This window comes from Cladophialophora psammophila (genome assembly GCF_000585535.1).
Source record: "Cladophialophora psammophila CBS 110553 chromosome Unknown aczJe-supercont1.14, whole genome shotgun sequence".
Classification (NCBI taxonomy): domain Eukaryota; kingdom Fungi; phylum Ascomycota; class Eurotiomycetes; order Chaetothyriales; family Herpotrichiellaceae; genus Cladophialophora; species Cladophialophora psammophila.
The window spans coordinates 215,837-237,630 of NW_006912935.1; the positions used below are offsets into that span (position 1 = coordinate 215,837).

A 21,794-nucleotide genomic window follows, 5' to 3' on the forward strand; every position below is an offset into this window, starting at 1 on the left:
GTCCAGGACTAGAGAGCGAAGAGATATGCCTCTTGCGACCGCGCCGAAACACCCCGAGGGCTATGGGATTGCCAAATGATCGATGAGCCTGTCCGATTTCACGCTCCTAAGGGGTTGCATGCATTTGGTCTGAAATCCCGGGCCCAATTGAACAATCGAAGCAGAACAGGCACGAAAAATGTTTCTGTAGCCTGGACATGGTCACTGTGGGCTCAGCGTCTAACTATGTACGTATGACCATTGTATTCGTCACGTGCTGGACCCTACTCGGTCCTGTAGGGACATTACTATGTATTTCCCCCTTTTCTCGTCCTGCTCGGCTCCTGGTTGATTGGATCAGTCAGTCGCTCAGGGCTGGGATCTTTGTCACTTCCAGAAGTTCCCCCGTGGCTTCCACTTTGACCTTTTCCGAGGGAATCACTACGGTCAGAAATCGACTGTATTCCGAGCTGATGTTTTTCCACGCATGTAGCGTGCCTCTATATCCCCGCTTAACGTTAGTTTATATCTAGAAAGCGGGTTCAGAGACCGTTTATACGACATAACTTACTTCTGCACGTACACGTCTCCTTCATTCAATGTACGCTCCGCTCCGTCATCCAGCACAATCTGCATGGTGCCCTTCAGGACAACCCCGTAGTCCAAACTCTGGTTGCGGCGCAGAAACAAAGGCGTATCCTTGGACCTTGCGGGCAGATCCACGATCTGGCATACAATGCCCGGCTCGCCCTGTCCGCGACGAAGGTTGTCCGGGGTCAATTCCTCCGTAGACCCTTGAATCTTGACAGGGTATTTTCGGTTCGGTGCACCAATGTGACACCTAGAGGACTTGCAGCGGCCTCGACAGTGTGGTCGGTTTTGCCCTCTCTTTCAGGCTTGGGAAATGGGTTGATTGGTGTCAGCATGTCGTCGAATTCGAAGATCGCTTTCCCCTCCTTCCCGTGTCCCGTCACTAGCCTTCGTGTGGTCGGGAGACTGGGGATTTGCTCCATTGTTGAAGTGTTCGTTTTCAGTGGTGGAGGCAGAGTATGCAGATTCGTCTGTAGGCCAGTGGTGATTGGTTGTCTATATACATGTATACACCCTGCATATGTGATTCTTCACGGCCGCGGCCCTGGCATCTGCCTCTATTATCCTCGCTAAACTGGAGGTACTATGTACCTAGGTATGTACCCATTGAAATGCCGAGCTCTACTAGTATTCTATCGCCGTCTTTTCGGCCAGCTGACCGCCAGGCCGACCCACCCGCGACTAGTCCACGTTTTCATGGCTAAGTTTCTTCCCTTCAAGATTTCATTGCATCTTCTACAACAGTCTCTTAGGCCAGCAGGCATTTAAGCTCCATGATAACCATTACAATGAGCAAGCATTGTGCTACATCTCTATATTTATTTGGTTTAAAGTTCATGGCCTCCAGTGGGATCCGGTCAAATGCAGAGAGCTAATGTCCACATTGCAAACCCCTTCTTCCAGATCCTGGCCACAGGTTCCCAGAAACCTACAGCACATATCGGAAAGAAATATGTCCCTCGCCAATCTCCTCCAGTGACTTGTTTTGGGCAATGTGAGGATGAGTCTCGCTCCGCTCGGCATATTCCCGTTCAAGAAGCTCTTTCTTGCTGTTGATGCGCCGCATGTGGAAGCATACTGTGATGACGCACAAGCATGCCAGGGCATTCAAAGCCAAGACAACCGAATGTCCTTTGACATAGCGAGGCGGAGTATCGTAGATTCTCGTGCCCATGATTGACCAAGTCAGTCCGAACGCTTCGGTAAAAGCCCAGGTTGCGCCTCGCTTGGTGAAGCCCACGGTGTTGATATTCACACACACGGGGGTGAGCAAGATGGCCGTGATCAGACAGGCAGCAAAGATGCTGACTGGGCGAGTGTGGACCGCCAGGAGCAAGATGTATCCAATACATCCCAAGACAAACGCTGCCACGAGAAACGGGATCTTTCGATTGAGTCTGTCGGACAAATATCCGCAGATGAGGACCGAAATGAAAGCACACGCATAAGGAATAACAGTGAAGAGTTGAGTTTCGACTGTGCCGGAGGTCAGTCACCTGCAAGGGTTATCCTTCTGGATACTAGTATAGAGAAACTTACCTCGTGAGAAGCCAAAGCCAGCAATGAACGAGGGCAGAAAACTTCCCACCACAGAAACACCAAGAACGCATGCTCCTTGCGCAATGGCAAACAAGTAGGACTTGGGGTCTCTGAGGACTTCCAACAATTGCTTGGCCTTGATCCTTTCACGGGCAAAATTGTATGCTACCCGTGAAACGAAAGGGTCAGCCCAAGAAATTACGTGGCATCATCTCACCAGAGCAACGGGAAACTCACAAGTAAATCGAGCAGCCGCTAGGTCGATCTCCTCCGACGTGAAAAGCCAGTGTTTCCTGGCCCTTTTTTGAAGGTCATATGGAAACCTGGGAAGGACCGCAAACACAATGAATCCGATGGCAATGGCTAGGACACCTTCAATGATAAACAACCACGACCACGGTTCCCGGCCCGTGCTCTCGTAGCTGAGTCTCTTTTCGATGCCCTATGCGATCAGTCCACCAAAGCTGCCAGAAATCGTTGCGCATGAGAAAAAGATTGCTGGTCGTCGTTAGCAAGACCGCTGCCGCTATAGGATATGGAGGACACACCTGTTCGGAAGGCGACTTCGTATCTCTTGTACCACAAGCTGATGTATACGGTGAGAAATTGCACATAAGCTTGACCACATCCTAGTAAGATCCGGAGCACCAGGACTGTCGCATAGTTCTTCGCTGCGCCGATACCACACAGAACAGCACCAAAGGCAATCATAGCGAAGCCGACAGATCGATTGGGTCGAATCCAACGCGACGTCAGGTTGGCGGGTAACAAGAAGACGGTGTGTCCCACAACTGAGCAAAAGTCAGCGGGGAAAAGGGCCCAAGATACATAAGAGATGCGACGGTCAGTCACTCACAGAACATGCTCAAACAGTTGTAAAACTGGTCGGACGTCATATGGAGGTCTTTCTCCAGGCCCATTATCCTCGCATTCCCGATGGAATTGCGATCCTGGAGATACTATCCATCAGTCTCTCCAGTGTCTGAGTCATTTCTCCTTGAAGTAACATACCAGGTATGTGACCCACCATGCGAGGGCACACATTGGGAGGATCACAAAGTCGGCCTTGAGAAGGAGCCGCCGTTCGACCGCCGTCTTCGCGGCGCGGAGCTCAGAGCCGGCGATGGCGACGGCGTTGGCTGCATCGGTCTTCTCGATGTGGTCCGGGACCGTCACCGTGTCGTATTGGACTTGCACCTTGCTCATGGCTCTACACTGTTGCATAGGTACACTTTTGGTCTCTAGAAGAATTGACAGAGACTAGCGGTCCAGATGGAATGGTCCGATCACAATGGCTGAGGTGAGCTTTAAGCGACGAAAGAATCCAGGACCTCTTTCCCCATTTCCCTTCTTGGTACTCTGGAGAGATCCAGACTGTTTTGTTCCCCATTGAAAGGCGAACTAGGTTCGGGAGCAGAATGATTCAGTGGGTGCGAAAAGCTGGCGACTGCTAGCTACGGCCCGACTTTTCGGCGGACCCGTACACTCCTGACCGTCGACCGAGGGTGAAAAATCGACCATACAGGCTCCCCAGGTTTCTTCGGGAATTGGGACCACGGGGCTTCATCTTTATAGCTCGCCAAGTGAGAATGCTGGTTCCGGGCAACGGTCAAGGGAATCTCAGGTAAAACCGACGCTCAGAAGAATCTTAGCCACAGCTCCGGACGAGCAGGGGCAATATATGTCAAGCACCGGACAGTGAGCCAGCAAACGATATTTTCTTCCATCTTCCGCGGGTTCAGAACACCTCCCTTCTTCCAAGTGACTGAGTACCTGCGGGTCGGGATAGAACAACGGCGCTGTTCACCACGGTATACATGTCTTCAATCACGGCGCCGAACAAATATACAGGGCAATCAGCGGCTGCCAGATTGCGCTGTCTGCTAGATGAAGAGGGCAAGACAATATTCTGTCCGGGCGTCTATGATGGCATAAGTGCTCGGCTCGCCCTGAACACAGGCTTCAACTGTCTATACATGACCGGGGCGGGGACTGCGGCGTCCATGCTTGGAATGCCAGACCTCGGCCTCGCCACCATGAACGACATGGTCCAGAATGCTTCCATGATCGCATCTCTGGATCGTTCAGTCCCTGTTATTGCCGACGCCGACACTGGGTATGGTGGCCCGGGGTCAGTGGCGCGGACGGTCAAAGCCTATATCGCTGGCGGTGTGGCTGGAATGCACCTCGAAGATCAAGTGCAGACGAAGCGCTGTGGTCACTTGGCCAACAAAGAACTGGTCGACGATGTCTACCTTAGTCGGGTCCGAGCGGCGGTTCTGGCACAGGAGGAAATGCGACGGGTCACGGGAGGGTTTGCAGATATCGTCATCATTGCTCGCACCGACTCCCTGCAATCTCTGGGATACGAGGTGGCCGTCTCGAGGCTCCGGAAAGCTATAGCGGCTGGAGCGGACGTCGGTTTTCTGGGAGGGATGACGACCATGGACCAATGCAGCCGAGCATGCAAGGATCTCTCGCCCACGCCGGTCCTGTTGAACATGGTCGCGGGAGGTATCACGCCGGACCTCAGCGTGGAAGAAGCAAACCGTCTAGGCTACAAGATTGTCATCTTTCCCGCCGTCGCGCTAGGGCCGGTCTCGGAAGTCGTCGAGGCCGCCATGAAGGACTTGAAGCAGAATCAAAGAGCGCGTGTCAGTCAAGCGCAACGAGAAGGGGGAGTCAAGCAATTCTTCAACCTCCTCGGCCAGCAGGAATGCATGGAGTTTGATAAGAGGGCTGGAGGTGTCGCGTTTGCCGACGGAGCTTGAGTGAGCAGAGCGTGATCTGAGTTTTCAGAGACACCTTGACCCGCCCTGTTGCAGAGCTGCTCCATATACCGAGTACTCTGTGCGGAATACGTGGACGGTGGGAAGGAAGGTATTGACAATGTTGGATATGTTTTTGGCCGAAAAATCGGCCCGACTAATCTCCCCCCAGTTAGTTACTGTAAATAGCTGCAGCCCTGCCGCCCATGCACCTGGAGCCAGGGGCATTGGGGGCACTAAGACTCCCCAGCTTTGCCCAGCTTAGCCAAGTAAGAAACCCAGTTAGGCTAGTTGGGCATCCTCGGGTCCTTTCCGCCTCTATCCACCCCTCCACTCTAGTCCCCTCCCCATTCCCCACGCCCCATCCCCCGTCCTGCGGTTTTGCCTTTCTTACTCCCCATGACGAGTCATACCTAGGTCCTTCGTGCGTGCAGCTTCGCTAAGACCCGATCATTGCAAGAAAAGAGCTCCTGACATCGCTATTTCGGAATCAATGGTGCACATGCATTTTCCATCGATTCCAAGGTCCTGAAACGCAGTCAAGACACCACGGAACAAGATGCCCCAGGCAGCGTCCGCCGCCCCGTCGAGGCCACGAGCGTGTGAAGAATGTCGACAGCAGAAGGTAGCTTCAACTTTACTCATCTCCAGTGCCACGATCCTGGCTTGTCTGGGCACGATCCGCTTACTCTTCGCAGCTCAAATGCGACGCACACCATGTCGATTACTCGAAACCGTGTTCAAGATGTCGAGTCTCGGGCATCGACTGTGTCTTCACGGAACATTTCAAGAGGCGAAAATATCGCACGTATGCCAATACCGATCGCTCCAGAGTTGCTACATCTTGAGGACTGATCGACAGCAGGAAAACTGAGCTGCAGCGCGAGATAGATTCCCTGCGAAAGTCCCCAATTGTGCCGCTGTCCACGGGGGAGCTGAAATATGCGACCTCTCCCTCCATCTCCGTCCTTCCACGGACTGGGACAGCACCGTCGTCTCCAGCATCACCTCCCTCCCTCCCCTTGTCATTGGCAGCCATGCCAGCTTCCACGTATACGGACAACGTGCCTGCCGTTGAACGACCCTCGACCTTTCCTAAAAAAAAAACCTCGCCATCTTTCTGCCCGACATTGGAGTCCCTCAGAATCGATCCGCGAAACTCGAGGATTGCTTTTCATTGTGAGTGCAACATCTTCCTTCCCGGAGGACTTCGTTTCCTGACGACTGGGTTCCTTTGCACTGACGAGGGTCAGATACTTTAAGCATTATCACCCGATATTACCCATCTTAGAACCACGATATGCCTGCGTCGATTATTACACATACTCGCCGGTGCTGTTTTAGGTCATTGTCGTCACCGGCTCGAGACGCTATCGCCTGGATCCGACGTTGCTCGACGCACTCACGCCTAGAGTATCCCGGCTAGTAGCATTAGCTATGACTAGGCTCTCTGAATACATTCCCACGATATCGGCCTTATTGATTCTTTGTGTGTGGCCATTGCCAATAGAGGACGCAAGTGTCGACCCTTCGCCTGTTTACTTAGGTGTTATCATGCAACTCTGTCTGCAGAACGGCCTTCATATGCATAGCAAGAGGCAAGACTTCTCGCAAGCCTTCTTAGTCAAGGATGCAAACCAGGAGATGTCTCGAGCACGCCTGTGGGCATGGTTCAAGGTGGTTTGTCCCTGGTAAGGGTGTGGATATCCATTATCCCCCGACATGGCTTCTGACCAGCATTTCACAGCGTCAACATCTATTGTGGACTTCCTCCGCATCTTTTCGACGACTCCTGGGTACAAGAACTCCATTGGGGAGACGAATTCGTCTCGGGTGACTTATCTATCTACTGGATGCAGCGGCTAGAGACTGTCATGACAAGCTCGCTGAACACCTTGACGTCGGCAAGGTACGACGGCGAACATGGCGACCCCGCCAACCCACTTACGGCTATCATCAAACATTTTGATGATGAGGTTATCAAGCTCAAGAAACAGTCTCACCCGCATCTCGGTATGCGGTTCCGTTTCTTCCCATTTTTCCTCTGGCAGAGTCATACTAACATACCCTCAGCTGCTATCTGGTTCCTCTGCACTCGCCTTCATCTGGGAGCTTATCATTTTTTCATCTCCCGGTCAAATTCCAATTTAACTCACTTGATCGAGGTCTATCACCAGGCCTGTGCCTTTGTAGACATTGTGGAGACTCGGGATCAACAAGACGATTATGCTCTGTACATTTCGGAGCAATACTACCGGACTCTGATGCTAGGGGCAATAACGATCCTACGGGTTTGTCGCAGCACTGAGCTAGCAGCGAATGTTGATCTTCTCATGGGAGAGCGTTCCTACTTTGCTGCCATCCGAATTCTCAAGAAAAGAGTGTTGAGAAATAATGATCTGAACGCTCAGATGGCCACCATACTTTCCCAGCTGTGGCAGAGTCAACGTGTGTTCCGCCAGCCAGGCGGATCCCTGGACAGCTTGACCGTCCGGATCCGGAGCAGAGGGGTATGTCAGAGAAGCCTACCATCTGCAAAATCGGACTGTGACGTGGACTGACTGACACGGATTTTACTAGGAGATGGGTATCGTGTACGATTGCCTCTGGCATTGGAGGCAGGAGCTTCGCGGGGAACTGAATCCATACCAAGAAGAATGCAGCAGAGGCCCTGACGGTTCTAATTCCGTTGCCTCTCTCACCTTTGACGGCACTATTCACCCCAGTCTTGGACAAAACACCACAACGACGCAAACTTTTCCCGAACTCGATGAGAATTCCTTTCCGAATATGATTGATGACGATGGCTTCTTTTCCGAATGGAACTGGTCAATGGACAATTTGTTTGTTCCGCCGGCCATTCAACAGCATTTGAACGACATGGAGTCGGGTGTTTGAAAATCAGGAATAGTGAAAGTGTCAAAAGGAATGGCGGATGTCAAACAGCCTAAACAGCCCTCACTCGGTGACCTCATTTAAGGAGTTGCTTACATGTGGCCTGACAGTGTTTGCTACACCTCAGTAATCAGATAAGGTCATGCGAATTCACTGAAGAGGCTCCGGCCAGGTGGAAGGACAATTTTCGGGCCAAGCATTTCACAATGTGATGCTATAACTCACTCGGCATGACCAGAGACTTACGGGGGTGTCAGTCACGATTTCGGGGACTGCCTGGACCCTGTGCAATGCGCTGACCTTGGCCAAGCTCTGCTGGCCGAAAAGTCGGTCGGGGACATCCCGCCCAATATCTGCCCCAGTTTGGAGGAAGAAGTCGGATCGGTGGCAACAATGGCCAGGGGGTTGAGAGCACAAATACGTATGGAGATTGTCTACGCTACCTGTTTGAAGTACTTGTGATGTACTTTATGGACATGTACTCCATGACTATCTGCTTGGGTGTCAACTGGGAGATTTCTTCTGGTACCCTGTGAGCTAACAGCGTCGAGAAAGATCATTCCTAGCTGGACGAACTGCCACCATCTGAAGAAAAAGGATCTCTGGGAAATCGTGACACAACCGAGGACTCACCTGCTGCCCAAAGATGGGAAGCCTCGGAACCAACGACATGAAATCGATGGTCGAGCGCCCCAGTTTGCTGCGCTTCGCGGCTTCACGACTGAGGCGAATATCAGAAGGTCAATTCTCGACCGAGGTGCGAGAAAAGGCTACATTGTGTCTACTGGATTGGCTGGGTGCTGCACAAGTTGGTGCCCCGAACCCTCTAGGCCGAAAGGTGCTTGAGTTTGCAACTCTCCATGCTGGCAAGGCGGAGGCTTATGTCTTTGGGGCCGATATGGCCATGTGTGCTGAGACCGCCGCATTGACAAATGCCATTCTGGCGCACAGGTAAATCCCTGGTTCCCCCTCTCCTCGACCTGCGGGTACTGGTTGAGCAGTTCTTCGCTTTTGCTCAGAGACTGAACTAGGTCTGCAGCGGTGCACGAGATGACATGCATCTGGATTCTTGCTCTCACATGAGTTCGATGGTTGTCGCGGCCACCCTGGCTCTAGCACAACGTGATCACTGGTCGGGCGACCAGTTGCTCCGAGGTATCATAGGGGGCTATGAGATGGGCGCTCTCCTAGGGACATCCATCCGGGCAAATGGAACATTCAACACCCACCTCCGAGCCAGTGAACTTATCGGCGCGTTTGCCGCGGCAGGCGCCGTGGTGGCGGCCACTTTCTGCAACGAGGAGACCACCACCAATGCACTGGCGTTGGCGGTCAACATGGCCTGCGGAATCAACGAGTGGGCGTGGAGCGGCGGACGCGAGATCTTCATCCATAATGGGATCGCCAGTCGGGTGGGAATTACGAGCTACGATTTGGCCCGGTGTGGGATCGGAGGCTAGTGCCACGGTCCTGGAGGGTAAGGATGGCTTCTTCCGCGCTCTCGGGGCCGGTGACGCCGCCGCCGACGTGTTTCGAAGCTGGGACCGAGAGTCTGAGATTGGCCCGGGGATTTTGGATGTCCAATTCAAACCTGCGCCCGTGTGCAACTTTACCCAGACGTCGTCAGCAATGGCGCTGAAGATCGCCCAAGCACACGGGCAAGCGTTGACGAATGAGGTCGAGAGCATCAGGATCACAGCCACCGCAGCCGCCATCGCATATCCTGGCTGTGACAACGCCGGACCCCTCGAGACCGTGTCCCAAGGCAAATTGAGCATTCAGTACGGAGTATGCAGTTCTCTCGCGTTTGCTCGTCTTGACGAGGAGACATTGGGGCGCGTTCACGACTCCAAAGTGGCTTCGTTAATGCACAAGTGCGCTCTCTTAACCACACCCGAGTATGAAAAGAGCTATGCGATAGGTAACCAGCCGGCCAAAGTCGAAGTGGTCCTGCGGAACGGAGCTGCGCTTCAAGAAGCCGCCCCGGACGTGCCTTGGCTGAATGCGCAGCAGGTGAAAGCACGCTTTCTACAAGAGATTTCTCCCTTGGCTCCGGCGCACGCAGGAGAGAAGATGCTGGAACGGTGTCAAATGCTTCGGGGCCCTGGCATTGCAAATCAAATCTTTGGAATTTGAGCATGGGCATTGACTTGGCTTCATGAAAACACATAGGGACAACGTAGGAGATGAAGACCGGTCTGCTCCAATTGCACATCGGCGTCAGCCTCGTCCCGAAGGGATATGCGCTGATCGGTACGAAGTACTTGTGCCTTCTCTCGGCCAAAAAGTATGAAATCTCTTGGGTAGAACGCTCTCGAGTCTCTGGGCTGTAGCGTCAACTCTTTCTTGGTTGATGTTATTGTGTTGATATACGATTATCTGCTTGAAGACGAGCATTCGCCGCGTGCCGTGCCATCTCACGCAGTTGCCGTCCCTTGTATTCTCGATCAAGCGTCCTGACTTCAAGCCCTTCTAGTCAAGACATTCTAATTCGATGTCGATAAATCCTATGATAATTTTCCACCTCTCCTGCTCGCCAACAGGTCAGGCAAGGCTTCATGCGGTGAGCACAGGGCGGCGTCACCTCGCCCCGAAGCAGGCACGGAGAGTGCACTGATCTCGAATGTACCTTTTGAACCTTCTCTTGGCAACGCAAAGACTCCGACTGGTACGAATCCTTGAAAGTAACATGGACCCAACACGGCCTCCAGGTCTCGCATCTCTTTCGCTGCAGTTCCTCTGCCTTTGGCCCTCATCCAGTCGCAACATCGGCTCCTGAAGGGCTTGTATTTCATGAACAACAATGCAAAAGACTCGTGGCATTAATGAATCGAAACGCGATCTGCCAGGCTTTCTCAGCACTGCTTACGATGGAGATGTCTTGCTCCTGAAGGGAAACAGCATTGCTGGAATATGAGGCGATATCGCAAAACATCCTGGAAGCTGTTTTGACTAAGACCTCCATGATCAACAGCCCATATTTGGCAACTCAAAACTAAAATGGCAATTGCTGGCTGTCTTCGGGCCATCAAGGCACTCGGAAATCCTCCAGGACCATACCACTATCGTTCGGCTCGTATACTCATCGGAGTTTATGATGGGACACAGCTGATTACAAATCTGTCGCTGGGTAGCCCGTCGAGAGGCATCGTTCTTGGAAAGCTCGAAATCGTCGTCAGGTCAGACGCCAGTTTATCGGTCTCTCCATGATTTGGTGGGGGCCTTGGATCCCAGGCTCTCGCCGGATCCTATGAAACGACCGCGGTTTGTTCGATTTAATATAGACATTCTTAAGACATTTTCGAGATATTCCACTATACTCAATCAAGACTGTCTAAAGACGGTATTAAACTACTAGTGGTCGGGAGGTACTCGAACTCTCCTTTTAGATTCTGCTCTATTAGGATCCAGCACTCCAAGGGGAGGCACCTTTGCAAGACTTGAAAATAGTGCACTGAAGGATCTCTTTGTTTTGGTTCGGAAGCGGGAAGAGGCGCAGGAGAGGCATCCCGCTGTCCAGAATGCCCTTGCGAAAGAAGAGGAGTCGAGAAAAAGCTCACAGGCAGAGATGGGGCCTATTTTAAGGCTAACCGAATCAAAGTGGGAGGTTGTTACACACAGGAGTCCGGATGCTGAACGGGCTCTTCTGGTACATCAGGTAACCTATCTTGTGGCGCGACTATGAAAAGACGAGATAGTTCACTCAGTATGTGTAGCGAAATTGGGGATTCTAGTGTAGAATGTCAGCTTATACAGAGTGTCTTGTCGATAAGGTAGTGTTACCATCTTGTCCGTCAGATCATCTTCGTAAGCATGGTCAAATCCTTCCAGAATTCCACTTTTGTCTCTCTTCTTATTTTCGAGGATGCACAGGTAGCGATACATAATTGTCAACACCTGAGTTAGAATTGCCGTGATCAGGACCACAATGAATCCAGGGGCATATCGTGGTGCGTCCTGCTCCCTAAAGATGCTGATTTCATAGATTCCGTCAGTTGAAGTGTTTAAGAGATTGGGTAATACACTTACAGAGGACCAGCAATATTGCCGAGGCAGTAGCCAACGAATAGCCCAGCTGAGAAGGTGGTCTTCTTAGTATACCCAGCACAATTGGCGATAGTCAGCCCTAGTAGAACAGCGTACGTTCCCCCAAACGAAGCAATGATGAATACTGCAAGTAGTGATCCACCCAGCTCATGACGCGGAAGAAGCCACAACAGTAGGGATGCGGCAACAGTTGGGAACTGGCATAGGAACATAATGATGGTTCTCGAGTTTTTGAGCTTGAAAGCAGCATAACAAGCTCCGAGCTCGACGGATCCCACGAAAACCCCAGCGGGAACGGTAAGGAGCAGGGAGTTCAAGGCACTGAAACCGAAACCTGCCACACAAGCGTCAAGTTAATCATACCGTGAACAAACACAAAGAGGGTCGACTACTAACCATGGACAATGATGGGCGTAAACTACACCAAAATGCTCGGTCAGCCTGGCTCATATCCCAACAACAACATTGAAGAAGTGAACTTACAGTGGAATAGGGGCCATTGCCGAACATCATGAAAAATGCCATGAAGAAAGAAAGCCAGAACTTAGCGTCTGTTAGACTTTCAATCAATTGAGAACTTTTCCAGTGGAGGTTGCGGATGCCACTGTTGTTCTTGCGCAATCGGGCGACGGCAATATAGCGCTCCCTGCTGGAAAAGCCCCGGGCTCGAATAGGGTCCGAGGGCAGAAAAAATAGAATTACCAGAGCCCATAGGACGGTGATGCTTCCGGCAACGAGATACATATACTGCCAGGAACTCAAGGTGCCTCCGGAGATCTGTCCAAGGCCGTAGTTGACGAGGGGAGAGACTGCTCCGAAGTATCCAGTGCAGCAAAACCAAGCCTGTTTCGTCATTTGATCGTAAGTACAATCAGCACCTTTGATTTGGTCTCGATAGGACTTACGCCCATACGGAGAGCTTGCTCGCCTTTGCGTTCGGAAACGTTAGTTTACGACCAGGTACTGGCGAGTCAACGAAAGGATAGTATCTCACCCTTCTCGTACCAGCCTCCGACCACGAGCATGAAGATGGGAGAAATGCCTGCCTCCAAACATCCAAGAAAGAATCTTTGAGCATATAGTCCTCGAAAACTGGTGCAACCTGCCGTAGACATGAGGCAGACACCCCAGGTGAAGACGAGTCCTCCAGCAACACGTTCAATAGGATATTTCTGTGCCAGCACTGTGGCAGGATAGGACCCAGTCAAAAAGCCCATGTACAAAATGGCCGAGCTGAATGTATCTTCAAATTCCGGCTCGTGTCAATCAAGTGCTCATCTAGGAGGGACCTAGCACATACAGCGGTTCCCCACGTTGAGATCCAAGTCATCGCGAAGGCCGAAGATAGCCTATGAAAATCAGTTTTCATGAAATTTGGGGGAAATGGACGCTCTTACGGCCTGGGATAGCATGGCTTTATCATAATATTGCAAACCATAGCTATTTCCAACTGTTAGCTAGGCAATTACAGCGCTATAATATTTTCCAACTCACGTTAGGCACAGCAGCGGAAGCAATTTCCAATCAATCTTCCGAACAAGGCGCTTCTCTTCGGCCGCATCCCATTCGTTTTGGCCATGCTCTTCGGCGATAACCTTGAGTGCTTCATCATTATGGAACGTATCGATGGCTCCTGCAAGGTCCTCTCTGAGTTCGATAGTCGCCTTCTCGATCATTTTGTCGTTTGGCATTGTCATGTAGTTTCCGGTAGAACGGGGATCGATGAGGCAGAACGAAGTATGTTGTCAAAGACCCCAGGTTTATAGTTAATAGTTCTATGGGGTATGGTAGGTCGCGGGGTCCCCGGATATTCCGCCGCAACTTTTGAAGGGGGGAGGGTTTCTTAGCAGATGATACAAAGCAGTATTCCGCGCGAAAAGGGCCGCGGGAAGCACACCCGTGGAGCTCGCTCCGAAGGTCACTACAAGGCAGATCAGGAGAAACACCAAATCAAAAAAAAAACAACAACTAGTAATGGTTAGGGCAAGAAGTTTGCGGCCAGCTGAGTTTTACGTCAGGTTCGATGGAGTATCTCGTCTTTACCAGATCTTCCTTCCGCACAGCAAGTATGGGGCTACACCAGGATGTGCACCAAGTTGTGCCAGGAAGAAGGTGTTTAAGCGTTATGCTTCAGCTGTGAGCATTCATTGCTTCAATCTGTCTTATTTGTGCTCAGGGACCTCGATTGTAATAACTATGAATCTCCGTGCGATGAACTCTGGGGAGTATATTGATTACAATTTCGCATCAAGGCATAGGTATCTCGTGCCTTGCCTAATCATTTGACTAGCCTCAGTAACCATTTCCTCCACTATTTGCCCAGCGGGTTTTATGCTGTCAATGACTGCAGCGACTTGACCCATTAGAAAAGGTCGATCCGCTTCTTCGTTGCCATCTTCTACATCTTTTGTGTAGGGTACTATTCCCGCCTCGGTCAGCTCCTTGATCTTCTCTGGACGTCTCTCCCAGGCCTTGATATAGTCGTTCGCTTTCACTCTCATTGGCCTACCACTGACGACCAGAGTCGTGACAGTGTCTTCGAAGTTCGCTGTAACCACCTCTTCTTTATGCATTTGGCTAGCACCGCTTTCAACTGAGGCCAGAAAGCGTGTCCCCACCCAAACACCAGCCGCTCCCTGCATAAGAGCGCTGGCGAGGGATCGACCGTCTCTGATTCCTCCCGCCGCGACAACCAGAGGAGAATTTCCAGTCATAGGTGAGCGATATTTGGACACAACATCGCACACTGCGGGTATTAAGATTGAACTGGCAATGACTCCCGTGTGGCCTCCCCCTTCCCCGCCTTGGGCACAGATGAGATCAACACCAGCGTCCAGAGCATACCTGGCATGTTTTGGAGCGCCGACCATGTTCATTACCAGTATGTTTGCTGAGTGAAGTCTTTCGATCACGTGTGGAGGCGGAACGCCCACAGCAGAGACAAACAACTTTGCACCGTTCCTGATGACGACGTCGATCAACTCATCTAATTGACCCTTGGTATAGTCTCTGTTCGTCTTTCGAGCCCCCCCTCCAATTTTAGGAAGCGCCAGGTCCACCCCAAATGGAAGCGACTTATCTGTCAAATGCCATTTGAATTCGTCGATGATGTCTTGTAATTGCTGAGGAGAATAGTTCAGCCCTCCTATGACGCCGAAGCCACCTGCATTAGACACTGCGGCTGCCAATGACCCAGAAGAAGCCCGTGCCATGCCTAACACTGGTCAGCTGCCGAAGTAGCCCTTTGTTCACTTGAAGAATTTACCTGCAAGAATGATGGGATGCTTGACCCCTAACAGATCTGTAAGGGGCGTCTTAATTATCTGAGGGACAGCCATTGAATTGACTTTTTGCATGAAGTCCTCTCTCGTCGAGGATAATACTGGCGCGTTTCGTGGAATTTTTCTAGCACGGGTAGTAGTGGTCGCAGCACGCTCAGAAAGGTCCATATATAACAGTTGGAGGTTATATCAAAGCTCGAATTTTGCCGGATTCGTTCATTGCTGATCCACTGACTGTCGATCTTGTAAACTAGCTCAAGTCTGTGGCCAGTCGGGTAAATGAGGATCTGGGTCGTAATATCTGTTCCGGATGCCGCGGCTATGAAGCCGGACTCGTAAAGTCAAAAGACCCGAGAGCCTCAAACCATGTACTGAGCTTTCTAGAGACTCAATCGTCACGGGGACAGACACCAATAGTCGGCAAGATGACGGGGCAGGGTTTGAAGGGAAATTAGACGGTGGATAAGGCAAAAGTTGAGTACAAAATGCTACTGCGCTGTTTCAAGATCCTCATGTTCGAAAATTGCCAATCCGGGATTTTAAATGAGGCAGAATGCGTTGGTTAGGCAGGTGGAAAAATGACCTTTTTGATTCCCGATCCATTCAAAATACAAAAACTCGATCAGTGGCTTTAGAAATTGCGCCAGGTATTTCAAGTCCAAGTTCTCCAGCATATTGCTTCATTACAGTGATCATTCCAGGAGGCCCGCACATCATAATCTTAGAGTCCAGAGCAGTAATTGGCATTTTTTCTCTGAGGAGCTCTTTTGTCACAAATCCTGTGTAATGCTTCCATTCCCGAGGCGGATGCAACAGGACGTATGATATGTTGAACTTTGTCGGGCACTTCGCTGCCCAGTGGTCAAGCTCCGGCCTGAGGAGAATATCTTCTTCGGTGTTGTTGGCATATAGGAGGCTAACAGTTGTGTTGTCCGAGGCGTCTTCGCAAATGGCCCGAATAAGCTGATACATGGGGGTGATACCAGTACCTCCTGCGATCATGCCGATGTGTTTACAAAGCCCAGAACGGTACTTCATAGGCCCGATAGGGCCGCGGAATTCTAACTCATCGCCAACCTGTAATGAGCCCAAATATCTTGTCAACATGCCTTGTTCGTAAATCTTAACGATCAATTCAATCACGCCATTGTCTTTGTTGTTTGAAATTGGAGTGTATGACCGGGTAACTGATTGACCATCTATGTCGGCACGCACTGAGACGTGTTGTCCTATTGGCAAATCCAGACTATCCGAAGGGTTTGGCAGAGCAAAGGTGAAGCGAAAGACGTTAGGGGAAATCCCTTCTTTCCTGGATAATGGGAACTTGCGGTAGGCTCGAGCGTCAAGGATCGCGGTATTTGCAGTACTTGAGTTGTCTCCAAGGAGTACTCTCTGCGACGCCCTTTGCCTGGAGGGATATTTCTTCACGCTGTGGCTAGCGTTAAATATTGAGACCAGATAGTACCCGATGCCGGTCGAGGCAATGGAAAGTGCCGTTGCTGAACTGAGGAATCCATACCAAAATGCGTTCGAGAGGCGCATTTGGCGAGCTTGGTCAAGAAGACGATGGCTACCTTTGTAGAGAAGGGCACCGGTCAGGCTCAGCCACATGCCCTTGATTGATAAACTCATGAGCCATTTCATCACTGGCTTCTTGGTCAAGACGGAAACTGTTCCGACGTGTTCATAGGTAGGCTGATAGAGCGCCACCAATTCCCTTCGTTCCTGACATTGAACATATCAGTCAGTCGAGATCTTCATGCGCACGTCTCAGACGCCAGAATATCAAACTTGAAGATTTCCTGACGCACATTTGCCAATAGTTCGCCAACCATGAGCGACTCCATAGCAGCCCACGCTCTCTCCGAGTGGCCAACATCCTCAAATGCCTCGGTTGCATCTGTGCCAGCGCATTCTTTCAATATTTCGATACCACCTGGATGTTCCTCTAGGTAACTTGTGACATCGTAAACTGCGATCTTGTAAGCAAACATTCACAAGTCTCGGGAAATACCATGAGCCACAAAAGCAGACACTTTTGCTCTCTCACATGCTCTCAAAGAGAAGTAGAAGGCACACCTGTATTGCGAATGACGATCCAGAGGTCGTTATCCGACGTATGCGCGCGAACATCTTTGGAAGAATACTTCGGCAACATCTTTGACAATTCGAAACCGGGAAGCTAGGCCATTCAAGGCCATTCCAGATCTACATATACAAGATGATTATAACCGGGGCGCTGGAAAAGCGGCGAAGTAACCTCTGAAAAAGCAGTCCCCACTTTATCCCTAAAACGGCTTTGGCTTCCGCCACTGTGACACTGCTCCCCGACAAAATGGTACGTACCTAGCCTTCTCCGGAAATCCACCCGAGGACTGATGCCGAGGAAGCATATCCGAAACTGTCACCAAGAGTGTACCTCGAAATTCAGGTGCAATAGGAACTGTCCAGTCCAAATCATTTCAACTACAAAGTAGTCGAGAGTACGAGGTGCATCAGTGCAATTTTCCGAAGACAGTGTCACCGTGATTTCAGTCGAATACCAAACGATGATTCAAAGGGCAAAGATCCGGTTCTACCTCGTAGGGCCAACGCCTCGAAAAATCAGAGAAGTCGATGTCCCTCTAAACAATGATCTGAAGGCACTGAAGAATGTACTTGGCCAGGAGTTTCATATTGTGGAGCCTGGTGGTAAGAGTTATACCATTCTCAAGGCGAATCCTAGCTGATAGAAGCAACTTGCTCAGGAATTAATTTCCAAACAGAAGAGGAACCGATTCATTCTGTAGAAATGATGCTCCAGGCATCCGCACCCATTGGAATTACCATCGATGGCAAACCTGTCAGAAATGCTCCCGGACCAGGCGGCCTTCCCATCGTCGGGAATTTCTACGAGATCTTCCCCGACCACTTGGGAAATCACGCTCGTCTTTTTAGCAAATATGGACCCGTTATCAAGACCAACACAATGGGTAAAACCACCTATCACACCAACGATCCCATCATTACCGGGCATCTCCTGAGCGAATCCGCCTACTTTACCAAGAAAATAACGTCCGATCATCCACTATGGGGAATCAAAGATAACTCGGCAATTTTCGTGGGGGATACAGAAACGCACAGCTGGTTACTAGCCCACAAATTCCTCCCTCCATGTCTTAGCCCCAAAGCTATCCGACACTATACCCCACTGATGCAGAGGGCCGTTCGCTCGTCTCTGCCTGTGTTCGACGCGATGGATGAAGCAAACGAAAGCTGGAATGTTTACCAATATATGCTTAAGCTCGCTTCACAGACGATAGGCAAATTCTGCTTGGGTCTTGACTTCCATCATTTCGACGGCCCAGACTCTCCACTGGACCCCATTGTCGACGATATTTCAGCCATGCTAGTTCTGAACAAGAGAGTGACAAGCAGAGGTGAATGGTACGGGGCTCTTCCATTTGGAGACGCCAAACGGCTGAAGGAAGTGAGGCACCGGATTTACTCACGACTGCAGACCGCAATGGATAGCGTGGAACAGCGCGACACCTCTGATCTCCCTCTCAGCGAGGCTGCATTGAAAGCAACATGCGTCGTGGACTACATTAAACGAGCAACAGACGAAGCTGGGAACAAACTGCCAGAAGATCTATTCCTGGGGAACATTGTCATCATGACGGCTGCTGGCTTCACAACTACCTCTTCGCTGTTATCTTGGATGATCTACTCTGCTGTTACCTACGAGGGCCAACAAGAGCGTTTGCTGCAAGAGCTGGTCGATCACGACGTCACCAACGATATCGACTGGTCACCAGATCTGGCCGGCTCCCTCAAATACTTGGACAAGTTTGTGAAAGAAACACAGCGCCTTCACAACCCTTCCTTCCAGCCCGCACGAACCACCAAGACAGACGTCATTGTCCCCGGTGGGTATCACCTTCCTGCCAACAGCGTCGTCGTCCCAGCACTATATGCGATCCACTCGAATCCCAAATTCTGGGATAACCCGGCGCGATTTGACCCCGACAGGTGGGACACCCCGCAAGTTAAACAACGGCACCGGTGCGCATTCCTGCCTTTTGCCGCGGGGCCGCGAGGCTGCATTGGATTCAACTTTGCGCTGCAGGAGGTCAAGATCCTCTTCGCCGAGCTGATTTATCGCTATGAGTTTACGTCGGAGTCTCACGGTGCGATTGAGTACGACCCTGATTTCCAGCTCATTCGTCCTATGAACATCTACGTCCGTGCTCGAAGGCGCACATCTTGGCCGGCGAAGACGAAATGACCTTGTCTTTTGCTAGTGTAGAATTTCGCAGCTCACAATAGGTGTATTTGATTCTAAGGACTTCTATTATCTCTGAGACAAAAGCTTTCGATTTATGCGGTGAAGTTGTACTGGAAGGCTTGAGCGATGCGGTGCTTTGATGTCTGCTTGGCGGAGAGAAATTTCACGTATTAAGCAATCTGACTACATCGTAGCTCATGAAGTGATTTCACTGAAGCTGTAGGCCCATGAGTAGTCCCTAATTAGCAGAGTTTTGGATTATCCACAATTTTCGTTCATGGGTAGTGTCGCTTATGCTTCAAGCCGGTCCACACCATCGTGGAGGGTGTCGGATTATATCTGAACAACCGGGATCAATCGGCAAAGCATGACAGCAATGTTAAGGCTCGCACAGTCTAATATACATATACCCGAGATGAGTGATATCTTTTTCAGAATTCAACTGGAAAATCGCCGTTCCCATTCACTCCGCCTGCATACATATCAAAGATGCTGTCGTGGTCAAGCAGTTCGTGGAACATTGCCCAGTCCATATCTTCGGACCCAATGCTACCATGGCCTGGTGAAGGTCGCTTTTCGGTGCCTAGGCACCCCTCTTCATCTGGCACGGTACCTGCAGCTCCTGCATCATCCCGCTTGGGAAATGTGAGACCCGTCGCAAGCATATGACTGGAAGAGTTTGTTCCTAAGGCTGAGCTCGGTTTTGGTCGTGGCTGGATCTCTGGGCATGGGGATGGCATGTCAGCCGTCATCAAAGCGGTGCATGCCGTCAAATCCGGTGCAGCGAGAGTTTCATAAGTCCGTATATCCGGCCCGTGTGGAATGAGGACATCAGTCCCGTCTCCCGGAGCGTACTCGTCAGCATTCTCCTCTGTGAGGCCGAGGTCAAAATTCAAGGTGTTGGCAAAGACTTGAAGCAGCTCCAATGATTTGGCAGCGGTTAGATGTGTTTGTGCTGCTGCTCGTAGTGACTGCCAGAGGATATTGATGTGCTTGTTTTGTGCAGCACCAGGCCCCTGCCCTTTTCCCATCGCAGACGATGTCTTGAGACGGTGTTCTAGTAAAAGGACGATAGAGGCTCGGAATATGTGATTGTACACAATGTCGTTGCAGCGGTGGGCGATCCCGTCCTCCCAGTCCACTCCTTTGGCAACCCTGAGCACGATTTTGGCCGTCAGTCTGGAGGTCTCGACGCTTTTCTTCAGGCATGTACTCCGGAAAGAATTGTTGAGAGCACTGTTGGTGAAGTGTCTGAATAAAGCCAGGCGCGCTTGCTGTGTGATGAATAAGATTTTCAGGGTAGAAGGCTCGATACTTCCATCTGCATCATCGTTGGTCAAATCGCCGGGATACTTGTACCAACAAGAAAGCAGTTGGGCGTCGATCTGCATCATTGTTTCGACATCATTTTCTTCGTTCCGGGGCACGGCGTCGAGTTGGATGATTGGATCAAGGAGAGATACCACTGATATGCTCGTTCGGAAGAAATGCAATGAGTGAGGAGACGTGATGCCTTTCTCGTCCACATTACCAGGGAGGTCAACATCGCAATCTTCGTCCAAGAGCAACACAGGTCTCCCGAAGGTAAGCGCCACGAGCCGATCAACCATGTAAGCCCCCCAGAAGAGTCGATTTCGAGATTCGATTTCGACATTGAATAGCTGATGTGGGGAAGGTCGTTTGTGCAGACCGAGATCTTGCACGATACGTGATGTTGTTCCAGCCATGACCCAGCATGGACTGGGCAGAGACGCTCCGAGGAGGTAGATACTCATAAGCAAAGTGATGATGGCGTCGTCCAAATTGTAGGTGGATTTGATTAACCGGTGGCACTTCCTGGCTGCCTCAAAGAAGCCCCATCCGTTCCTCATCTGCTGACCGCTACCGTGACCGACCTCTGCCAATTCGGACAGTTGGGATCCAACGGCGAAGACCATCATCAGAATGCAAAAGTCGGCCGCTATCTGGCCTTCTTCATAACGTAGCAAAGGAGATCTCGTGTAGATTCGTTGAAATTTGATCAGTATTGAAGGCCAATATAACATGGGTGTATGTGCTTGAACGTGTTGAGCATATACCTCGATCAACTTCGCCCCAAGCCGCTGGGAGGGCAATTGCGACCGTAAATCAGCTGCCAGGTTTGATTTAGGCTGGTTGTCAGCAAGCTTTGTTTGAGTCGTGTCAACATTAGTGCGCCATAGATTCCCAGACGCTGGGACTTCGTAGCCAAGTTGCTGGACATACTCCCTAACCGAGTCAAGAAACACCAGTTCCGAAGTTGAGCCATAGAAATGGTGTGTTTTGGTTCCGTCCCCAGTCACATATGTCTGTAAATTTGGACTGCCATTGGTACATCGACGACGCTTCCTCAGACTAGACTTTCCTGCCACCTCAACAGTCGGGCTGCTCTGAGTCTCGGCTGCTGAT

At 50.9% G+C, this 21,794-nt stretch overlaps 10 protein-coding genes across 10 annotated transcripts; 4 read left to right on the top strand and 6 right to left on the bottom strand.

Annotated features, from left to right (window-relative positions):
• Positions 1-340: 340 nt before the first annotated feature.
• A1O5_08629 (uncharacterized protein) lies at positions 341-992 on the bottom strand (the record flags this gene model as incomplete). Its single annotated transcript, XM_007749210.1, has 3 exons — positions 341-479; positions 551-780; positions 810-992. The coding sequence occupies 3 exons, from the start codon at positions 990-992 to the stop codon at positions 341-343; spliced, it is 552 nt and encodes a 183-aa protein (XP_007747400.1).
• Positions 993-1,498: 506 nt separating this feature from the next.
• On the bottom strand, positions 1,499-3,315 carry A1O5_08630 (uncharacterized protein; the record flags this gene model as incomplete). Its single annotated transcript, XM_007749211.1, has 6 exons — positions 1,499-2,046; positions 2,110-2,274; positions 2,347-2,551; positions 2,707-2,900; positions 2,966-3,059; positions 3,121-3,315. 6 exons carry the CDS (start codon positions 3,313-3,315, stop codon positions 1,499-1,501), a joined length of 1,401 nt encoding a protein of 466 aa, XP_007747401.1.
• Positions 3,316-3,926: 611 nt separating this feature from the next.
• A1O5_08631 (methylisocitrate lyase) lies at positions 3,927-4,880 on the top strand (the record flags this gene model as incomplete). The annotated part of the gene is made up of 1 exon (XM_007749212.1): positions 3,927-4,880. One exon carries the CDS (start codon positions 3,927-3,929, stop codon positions 4,878-4,880), a length of 954 nt encoding a protein of 317 aa, XP_007747402.1.
• A 1,551-nt stretch (positions 4,881-6,431) lies between these two features.
• A1O5_08632 (uncharacterized protein) lies at positions 6,432-7,775 on the top strand (the record flags this gene model as incomplete). Its single annotated transcript, XM_007749213.1, has 4 exons — positions 6,432-6,568; positions 6,625-6,890; positions 6,951-7,387; positions 7,458-7,775. 4 exons carry the CDS (start codon positions 6,432-6,434, stop codon positions 7,773-7,775), a joined length of 1,158 nt encoding a protein of 385 aa, XP_007747403.1.
• Positions 7,776-8,418: 643 nt separating this feature from the next.
• A1O5_08633 (uncharacterized protein) lies at positions 8,419-9,908 on the top strand (the record flags this gene model as incomplete). The annotated part of the gene is made up of 3 exons (XM_007749214.1): positions 8,419-8,723; positions 8,812-9,184; positions 9,249-9,908. 3 exons carry the CDS (start codon positions 8,419-8,421, stop codon positions 9,906-9,908), a joined length of 1,338 nt encoding a protein of 445 aa, XP_007747404.1.
• A 1,563-nt stretch (positions 9,909-11,471) lies between these two features.
• Positions 11,472-13,510, bottom strand: A1O5_08634 (uncharacterized protein; the record flags this gene model as incomplete). Its single annotated transcript, XM_007749215.1, has 8 exons — positions 11,472-11,745; positions 11,802-12,153; positions 12,281-12,662; positions 12,725-12,747; positions 12,814-13,062; positions 13,120-13,168; positions 13,217-13,259; positions 13,314-13,510. 8 exons carry the CDS (start codon positions 13,508-13,510, stop codon positions 11,472-11,474), a joined length of 1,569 nt encoding a protein of 522 aa, XP_007747405.1.
• Positions 13,511-14,053: 543 nt separating this feature from the next.
• Positions 14,054-15,157, bottom strand: A1O5_08635 (oxidoreductase; the record flags this gene model as incomplete). Its single annotated transcript, XM_007749216.1, has 2 exons — positions 14,054-15,033; positions 15,085-15,157. The coding sequence occupies 2 exons, from the start codon at positions 15,155-15,157 to the stop codon at positions 14,054-14,056; spliced, it is 1,053 nt and encodes a 350-aa protein (XP_007747406.1).
• A 546-nt stretch (positions 15,158-15,703) lies between these two features.
• Positions 15,704-17,258, bottom strand: A1O5_08636 (uncharacterized protein; the record flags this gene model as incomplete). Its single annotated transcript, XM_007749217.1, has 3 exons — positions 15,704-16,825; positions 16,912-17,072; positions 17,180-17,258. The coding sequence occupies 3 exons, from the start codon at positions 17,256-17,258 to the stop codon at positions 15,704-15,706; spliced, it is 1,362 nt and encodes a 453-aa protein (XP_007747407.1).
• Positions 17,259-17,649: 391 nt separating this feature from the next.
• A1O5_08637 (cytochrome P450 oxidoreductase) lies at positions 17,650-19,367 on the top strand (the record flags this gene model as incomplete). Its single annotated transcript, XM_007749218.1, has 2 exons — positions 17,650-17,791; positions 17,848-19,367. The coding sequence occupies 2 exons, from the start codon at positions 17,650-17,652 to the stop codon at positions 19,365-19,367; spliced, it is 1,662 nt and encodes a 553-aa protein (XP_007747408.1).
• A 431-nt stretch (positions 19,368-19,798) lies between these two features.
• A1O5_08638 (uncharacterized protein) lies at positions 19,799-21,304 on the bottom strand (the record flags this gene model as incomplete). The annotated part of the gene is made up of 1 exon (XM_007749219.1): positions 19,799-21,304. The coding sequence occupies one exon, from the start codon at positions 21,302-21,304 to the stop codon at positions 19,799-19,801; it is 1,506 nt and encodes a 501-aa protein (XP_007747409.1).
• Between the last annotated feature and the right edge of the window lie 490 nt (positions 21,305-21,794).